General features: G+C 40.8%; 1 protein-coding gene across 1 annotated transcript in view; it reads right to left on the reverse strand.

The window, feature by feature from the left end:
• The window catches only part of frem3 (FRAS1 related extracellular matrix 3), a 36,748-nt gene extending 29,279 nt beyond the window's left edge, over positions 1-7,469 (reverse strand). The window contains exons 1-2 of the mRNA XM_023334410.1: positions 2,283-7,469; positions 1,281-1,370 (exon numbers count right to left, since the gene is read on the reverse strand). Coding sequence (XP_023190178.1) covers positions 1,281-1,370; positions 2,283-7,311 — 5,119 coding nt within the window. The 5' untranslated portion in view covers positions 7,312-7,469. The remainder of the gene's footprint in view (positions 1-1,280; positions 1,371-2,282) is intronic.
• Positions 7,470-9,314: the final 1,845 nt, after the last annotated feature.

Raw genomic sequence — 9,314 nt, forward strand, 5'->3', positions numbered from 1 at the left:
CATTGTTGGTTCATGAGTTTTATTAGTAAAATACTTGTTTTATGGTTGGATTTTTAGTATTTGTGTACGGTAACCTGCCACTAATTTTTTTGTTGTTGTTGTTTAATGAGTCCACTGTCAGAATCATAACCAACACAAATGGTTTAAAAGGAAGAACGTCTCACAATCATGTTAAATTGTAAATATTTAAGCATTTTTGAGAGGAATTATTTACGGATTTGATCAAAAATACTTAACTGTGAACAAAAAATGCAGTCACATGCATGTTGGCATGTCCCTTCTTAAAACTCATTTTTATTCCTTAGCATTTAATTAAACTAGTGTTTTGATACTCTGTTTTTATTCATTTGTGTTATTGTCATTCTTGTACAGCACTTTGGTGCAGTTTTATGCCTGTTTTAAAGTTCTATATAAATAAATTTGACATTGACATTGAACATAAGCATAAAGTAACAAATAAAATGCTTTGAATAGCTCCTGGTCAGTTTTCTGTAAACAATTTGTCCCCAATTTGGACATGTTATTTGGCGTTTATTATTTTATGCAGACAGTAAAATAGCAACTCTGCTGTGTGAAGCTCCAAAAATTATATTCTAGAACCATGAGTATCTATCTATCTGATTGATGGCTATTCAACGGTCATGCTTAATGGTTCCCCAACATTAAACATTATCCATAAGTACCAACCAATTCACAATGTGAGGAAAAATAGATTTTTAAACTGTACATCTTCTTCCAGAAACGCACTGTTACCTCTGTCTCTCTTTATGCATTTATGAGGGTTTTGTGGTGTAAAATGTTTGGAAGAAATCACCTTCAATTGTTGCACCTGTCTTAGAGATTTACTTTATTAGTTTGCGATACCATTTATTTTTATTGTTACCCTTGTTTCATGTACACAACCAAAACAAAAAAGCTCTCCTTCTTAAAATGAACTGCTGAACTCTGGGTGTAAATGTTTTGCAGGCATTTTAAACGTGACATTTAAAAGCTTTGAGAAGCTCCCTGAGGAAACAAGCTTTTTGTTCATGGACATTGAAGCAAATTAGAGTCCTTCACTTTTACAAACCCACAATAAGAGCTAGCTTTAGGTCTCCTCTGACCCCTGTCCTTTGAACCTGCAACCCTCTCCACTGCTGCTAACAGAGGCGGCACCGTGTCCCTGGTGTCGGTCATGGCCAGCTGCTCTAAGTCTTTGTGATGCAAGCAGTTGTGACTGACAGAGAGAAGAACTTGTATATTTTTAGCAGCTCTTAGGTAAAAGGATTTGGGATTCTTACCATTGTCCTCGACTGTGAAATAGAAGATATCACTTGTGGCGTTGCTACCATCCAACAGCACATAACAGATCTTCATGTCGTTGATTTCAGCTGTTATGATGAACAGAGAGGAACAAAAATATAGATGAAATGACAACATTCCTTTTGCAAACTTTTAGTTACTGATTTGGTAATGAAAACTGAAAAACGTATGTCTGTATGACATCACATTATCTCACTGTTTAATCATTCTGTATGTGAACTAGCCATAAGCCATTAATAAATAAAAGTAATAAATATGATAAAATCAATAAAAAATTCAATAAAAGAAAGAAAAGCTAGAACAAAAAAAGACAATCTTAAAGAAAATTGAGTATGGAATTAGCTTTGATCATTTTCCAAGGAAAAGCGTACAGAAAAGCAATTGTACTTCAAGAATATTTTTATTTTTCCAAATCAGAATTTTTAAACCAAATTTGTTCCACACTTTTCACACTGATTAAATATATGAAACACGTTCTATGTGAACATAATTTTAGCTTCTTGTTCATCTCTCCTAAACTAAAGTCTTAGTTTAACATTTGTATCAGTTTTTTCTACAGAAGAGTTGCTCCCCATTTAACCAGTTTTTTCATAATTGATGCTGTTTTATGTGGATTTCAGAAAATCTACAGAGAAATGTATTTGATAATTCAGAAGTGTGTTTTTAAAGAATGTAGTATTTAAGTGACACAATGGTTAATAATAAAAGTTAGTTATGGACATTAAATGCAACATTTTGCAAATTATCTTCCAGTCTTTAGGGTCAATGTTTTTCCATGTTTTCAGCTTCTCCCTGCTCCAACACTGATTCAAATGACTAAATAACCTTCTCATCACATCATTTAGAGGCTTAGTAATAACTCTTTTGTTTTGCTTGGATGTGTTGAACCAGGGAAACACCTGACATGTGCAGGAAACATGCAGACACTGATGTTATTGAACATCAGTGTGAAATAATTTCACGGTGTGCTGCTTGCTTACCTTGTGTGAAGGTGTTGATGCTATGATTGCCCAGCTCCACGTTCATGATGAAGCCATGCAGCGGCTCCTCAGACACGCTGTACTTCAGGACCTTCTGGGGGCTGTCTCTGTCCTCTGATCTAAGGACCTTGCTGGTAAAAACGAAGCCCAGGTGTCCCGTTTGGAGGACTCTCAATGAAGCAGCAGCTTTGTTGACCACAATCTGGGGCACACCATTATCCACCGTGTTGATGTGGATGGTCATCATTTGAGGCTTGCGAGTCGCGTACACCGTATCAGGAAAAACGTAAAAGTCTGTGTGAGTGCCGTCCGTGACTATGAAGGAAAAGCTGTCCTCGTTGGTCTCTGTACCATCATGTTTGTAGCTGATAAGGTTCTCATTCAGGTTCTGCTTGGTGAAGGATGTAATTGGCCGGCTGTTGTTGAAGAGCAGCTGGCCGTGCACGGGCACCTGCGTGACTGTGAAGCGGAGCAGGTTGTCAGGCGTGTCCCGATCCTCAGCCGTCAGCTCAAATGGTGTAATGAGTTTGGTTTCTCCCTCCTCCACAACCAGCTTGTGCACAGTGATGACAGGTTTTTTGTTATCTACATCAGTGATGGACACTCTGAAGGTTCGGAAGACGGGATTGTAACCATCTGTCACCTCAAACTCAAAGCTATCCATTTTGACCTCATCGTCTGAGGTGTGGATGTAGTAGATCTTGTTGCCAGCCAGCTGCAGTTGGGTGAAGGTGGAAATGGGAACACCTGGGAGGTCAGTGCACTCTAAATGCCCCCGGCTGGGTGCTCTTGTGATGCTAAAGCTGAGATACTCATCAGGACTGTTGATGTCAGATGTGCTAAGGAGGTCAGTGGTGAGTGTTACTTTTCCCCCTTCTTTGAGTGTCACACCTTTGTTGATTACATCTGGGAAAACCATGTCAATGCTGCCAATGTTGATGTAAAAGTAGCGATCAATAAGAGGATTGATGCCATCTGTGACGTCAAATTTCAGCAAGTCTCGAATGCCCTCCTGGCCTGTGTGTACATACAGAATTCGTTGCTTGTCTATTTCATCCTGTGTGAAGTTCATCCCCAGGGTTATGTTTCCCAAAACATTACCAAATTTGTTTATACGCTGAAGGTAGCCTTGCCCAGGACCATATCGCAGAACATATGTTAGTTCTCTATCTTCAGAGTCGAGGTCTGTTGCTTTTAAAGCCCTGTTACTGATTACCTTTGTCTCCCCAATCTCAACATCAAGGCCATCATTTATAGCCATTCTTGGTGTCTCATCATCAACAGGAATAACAATGATGAGAACTGTTTTCTCTACTGCATGTTTTCCGTCGGAAAGCCTGATGTCAAAACTGTCCTCTTTGGTCTCAGAGTCATCATGTTCATAGACAATGTTGGCTGCTTCTTTGATCTGTTCTAAGCTGAACCTTTCTACAGGGACAGTGCCTGTGCTTAGCTGTTGGATTATCGCCCCATGCTTGGGGCTTTTGATGATCTCAAAAAACAGCTCGTCCTCTGGGATGTCAGCATCAGCTGCGTTCAAAACCGGAGTGTCAATCACTAAGTGCATGCCTTCCATTACCAGAAACTCACGTGTGAAGATCTCTGGTTTCTCATCATTGGCCGGAATGATGACAATGTTGAGGAAGTGGCGTTCAGAGAAGTTGATGCCATCGGAGCAGCGGAATGTGAACTGATCCTCCACAGGTTCAACTCCTTTGTGGATGCTTTGGACGTAGTAGATGTGACCAAGCGAAATATCTTTAATGGTAAAGGCAGTGATGGCAGTACCAGCTCTTGATTTCTCAGATCCTGTGGCTGGGGAGATGTTTTCTACATAACCAGATGTTGGTTGGACAATAATGGTGCATAGGATGTCATCATTGTTGGTGTCAACATCCTCAGCTTGAATATGACTTATCGTAATGACATTCTTCTCTCCTTCCATCACAACAAATTGTCCCCCAACACTGACAACAGGTGGAATGCTATCAACAGGAAGGATGGTCACATGAACAGTCACACCCTGGACTTTGTTGCCACCTACAACCCACTGATCAGACATATCAGAAAGAGTTAGGTTGAAGGAATCATGTACTTTGACTGGACCGATTTCACCAGAAGTGTGAGCATACACCACCACTCCGTTGATGATGTCCTCCTGGGTGAACCTCTCAGCTGGAGCGCCGTTAACTAGAATTTCGCCCAGCCTTGGAGGTTCCTCAACAATGAAAGCCAGCATGAGGTCATCCGTGTCTTTATCACGTCCTTGAATGACGTTACTGGTGATCTCTGTTGCTCCGTTCTCCAACACATCGATGGCGGCCCCCAACACGCCAGCTGGGAGCATGATAGTCGGGGTCTCGTCGTCAACTGGCTCTATAGTTACCCTCACAGTAATGGGGACCTCATGGAAACCATCACTCACAGAAAGTTTGATTATATCACTGAGAGATTCCTCTCCACCATGGAGATAAGTCAAGAGGCCGTTTGCAATATCTTCGAGATTGAACGTTTCACCATTTGACATGTAAATGCCTAAATATTGCAGCTGTCCGTATTTAGGAGCTTGGGTCAAAGTGAAGATGATATTTTCATCATCTGTATCTGTGTCAGTGGCGTACAACTCCTTGCTGCTAATTATAAAAGTACTTGTTTCCTTGACAGTAAATCCTGTGTTGATAATTTCTGGGGGTTTGTTGTCAACTGGCTGGAGGAAAATTGTGAATAAGCCATCTGCTGAGTTACCAGCTGTGTCCTCCACAATGAATGTGAACTGAGCGACTTTTGGAGTGATGCCCAGTTCCTGGTCTGGAGGCTTGTAAGCTACTTTGTGGTGATTAACCTGGGCTTGTGTAAACTCTGTAATTACAGTTTCAGGGCTGTCAGTCAGTACAATCTTACCCAAGGGGGCTAGATTGTTCTCATCGGTATTGGTTGGTACTTTAGTGATTGTGTACTTCAGGTCTCTGTCGTCTGAATCTAGATCAGTATAACACAAGAATTTCTTCCTGAAGAAAGTGAGCTCATATTCCTGGACAGTCATATGAAGCGTGGTGCCTGGGAACAGCACTGGGGGAAGGTCATCGACAGGGAGGATTTTAATGGTGAACGTGTGCTCACCTGACTGATTAGGGGGGTTGTTGTCATCCTGGACACGAAACACAAACAAATCCGTCACTGTGGTGGTGCTGTGAGGTCCGACATGTCGATAGAACAGCTTTCCATCAAGAATATCCTTCTGAGACCACTCAGTTACCACCTGCTCAAACATCTCATCTGTCTCACTGAACTTCCACTGAGAGGGCTCAGCGGGTGGCTCAACTTGCCTGAGTAAGAGCTCCCCCACAGTGGAGTACGGTGCTTCCAGAATGAACCTTATAAATGAGTCTTCTGAGTCTATATCTGTGGCACTCAGGATGAAGGGAGAGATCTGCATCATTTCTTTCTTAAACAGCACCAGACCAGTGTTGGCGTTGATTATTGGGGGCTCGTCATCAGTAGGAACAATAGTGATGGGAAACAAAAATTCCACTTCGTTCCTTCCATCTGTCATTCTCAAAATAATGTTATCACTGTAGGTGTCGCTGCCGTCATGCTGGTACACAACAATGCCAGCGTCCAGATCAGACGGTGTAAAAAATTTCCTGCGCAAGCCGAGCACAGTCAGGTCTCCGTGTTTCAGACCATCAACAACGGTAATCCTTACATCTTCCAGGTTATCCTCATCACTGATTTCCAAATTCTGGGAGCTGGAAAGAGCTCGGGATTGGCCTTCAAACAGTAGCTGACCTGTATTTTTGGTTGCAACCGGAGCTAAGGTGTTCATAGGTTTCACCACTATCATAAAAGCAAATGGGTCAGACACTGCGCCATCAGTATCTATAATTTCAAACTCTAATTGGAAAATCCTCTCTTCATCTGAGTCCTCTGAGGGAGGCTTGTATGCTATTTTCAAATTTCTGATGTCCCTCTGGTTGAAGGAAGTAATGGGGAGATTCTGATCATCTGTGCTGATTATGTAACCCTGCTGAGGGCTCAGAGGTGAAGTAATATTGAAAATCAAATTGTCTGGATCAGATTCAACATCTTCAGCTGCTAGCATGTCGCTTGTAATAGCTGTCATCACAAACTGATCAACCTCCATCATCATCATTGCTACAAAGCTGGGTTTAGGAGCAGTGTTTTCTGCACCTTCTCTGATTCTGACCATTGTTTGGAAGTGCTCCTGCATTATTGTGTTGCCCTCAATATCCTGCAGCTCTACCATCATTGGAATATAGTCTCTGTTCGGTGATTTGGTTTTAGCAGTGTGTTTGTAGTGAATACCCAGATTTACAAACTCATCACAATCAACCAGTTGGCCATTGGGGGGACTATTCAAAAGCGTGCCATACCTGGGGAGGCCTCCGGCGCCAACCAGCGTGGTGATCTTACACTGCGTGACCCCATCCTCAAAGGAAAACTCCAGAGCCTTTTTGTCAATCAGGCTGCTGTCCCCATTGAGTTTCTCCACATTAAGAGGCATATTCCTGAGGAGGATCTCGAGCTGCTGGAAAACCACCTCCACTTCTAACATGAATGGGACGATAACCGTATCTGTGTGGGAATCATAGCGAAGCTGCATCTTTACACGGTCCTTGCTGGGGCTCCGAGATCCAAAGTGAGTGTATTTCACTTCGTTGGCTCCAAATGAACAGGGAAACCTTTTGGGGGTCAGCATCCCAGGTTTCTGAGTCAGCGGGTCATTGTCCAAAACTGTTATTTGGCAGCGGTCGCCGGGCTGCACTTCTGTAATCAGGTCTTTCCCAGGGTCCAAAAACACTGATCTCCCGAAAGGCACCCTGATCCCATTATTAGCAATGATGATGTCGTCTTCATTAGGTCCAGACTTGTGGTAATAGAGGTGACTGGGATCAAAGGGCTCAGAAAATACTGAAATAAGACATGAACTGAGACACAGAGTCAAGAGCAGGCATCTAAGAAATGCCCACTTTTTGCAAAGTTGGGAACTTTGCAGACAACCAGCCATGTCCTGTGATAGTTGTCCTGGAGATTATCTATATCACAGATTCCGCCTCTGGATGAAATAGTAATGAAAAATAATGAAAATGGAGATGTCTTCCTGCTGGTTTGTGCCTTTGAATCAGTCCCTGTGTGTCTGTGAGGCCACACAGAGACACGAGTGTGGTGAAGGCTGCAGAGTTGTGCAGGTAAGAATGAAACCGTAGACAGTGACAGGCACAGACTCCTCCTTCTGTCAGCACAGGGAGGGAGCCTCCAGCCCCCATGGCTAATTTAAGAAAGACCATTGGACAAGTCTGAAAAAGAGCTGCTCCAACCAACATTTACCCCGCTTCTCTTCCTTCATTAAAATTGCAATGGGAGAATAAAAGAAACAAATAAACCAACTTTATTGGCATCTGTAGAGTATGGTTGTTGATTCTGTGTAAAATCAACAATCAAAATATAATTTGAAATTTAGAAAAAAATTATACTTGACAAATGTTTCCTATGTTTCATAATCTAATCAAACTATTTCCTATACATTGGAAATAATTCATTTTTTGTTTTCTTGAGGGTTTATTTTGGAAACCTAAGTAAACACAAAATGTACTTGCATGTAATGTGTTTTGTTGAGGTGGAAAACATAATTTGTTGATAATCACTTGCAAATAATTAACCAGGTGTTATGTATCATGACGATCAGACGTAACCTCCAAGAGGTGTGAATGCCTATTTAGAAAATTAGAAAAATATGAAGTCCATTTGTGCCACTCTGATGAAAAAACAAACTTAAATCTGATCATTATGACTTAGCAATCTCATAACTAGTCAGCCTGTAACTCTCTTTGTAATCCTAATGATTTTTTTTAAATCAAAAAGGTAAAGTTAGACAACTTAAATGAGGCAGTTTTACTTAGTCTAAGCCTAGACAAAATATGTTACTCCAAATCAGGACTACAAATAGACTTACTGCTGACTTATCTCTAAATGATGTCTACATGTAGATTTAATGTTAAAATCGGATGTACAGGACATTTCATGCACAAGGCTGTAGTGCCTTCTAATGACATGATACATTTCACCTTGATTAATTAAAGTAGGAACATAAAAAACAACAAAAAAGATGTGTATGTATTATGGCAAAAATCACATGTGCTCAATTTCTGACTTGGAAAAAAAATCAACTGAAATTTCTTATAGGGCCAAATGTATTTACTTTTTGTAAATATGTATTCTGCCTTGGAAATAGTTTCTGTGGTATAGATGAAAACTATAAATCTAGAAATAAACTACATTTCTAAAATAGACAAAGGATCAAAAAAAATAACAGAGCTTATATAAATAATTGGAAAGAAGCCGTCATTCCAGTGAGAACATGAGGATCTGTACTCTTGGCGCAAGGTTGTGATAAGATAAAAATACAGAGGGACCTTTGTCAGATTGTCCTCCCAGTTGATCCTAATTTTAATCCTTTAGTCTCCAGCATTTACCATTTCTTCATTATACTGAACACTAAGTAAATGTTTTAAATAATTGACCAACCCTACAAATAAAAAAAAAGGTGTGTCACATTCTCATATGTTTGCTGGCTGGAACTCTTGTCAATGGACAATTTTAATTTAAAAACACTCCTCAGAATGTCTGAAGAATTCAGATTGCAAATGAGGAATAAACCCTTAATTGATTGAGGATAGAGATGGTTTTAGGGCAACCTTCCTTGATGTGTGGGCCAAATAGCAGAGATGCCGTTTGCATTCAGGCATTCTGTATCACACTTTTCATTGCATCCTCTAAATAAATCCTGGCCTCCTTACTTGTCCAAAAATACACATGGGACACATACCAAATGGTGTAACTACAGAAACAAACCAATGCTCTCCAGAGTTTATCTTACATTTCTTCCTTTAAAAAGAAGAAGCAGAAAACAAGCACCTGTGGACTCAGCCGGCAACTTATTTATCTGGAACTGAGTGATAAATAAAGTACAATCGTTTATGTGGGCTAGTTCCTAACTGCGCCTGTTGTTGG

This window comes from Xiphophorus maculatus, chromosome 5, assembly GCF_002775205.1.
Source record: "Xiphophorus maculatus strain JP 163 A chromosome 5, X_maculatus-5.0-male, whole genome shotgun sequence".
In the NCBI taxonomy this organism is placed as follows: domain Eukaryota; kingdom Metazoa; phylum Chordata; class Actinopteri; order Cyprinodontiformes; family Poeciliidae; genus Xiphophorus; species Xiphophorus maculatus.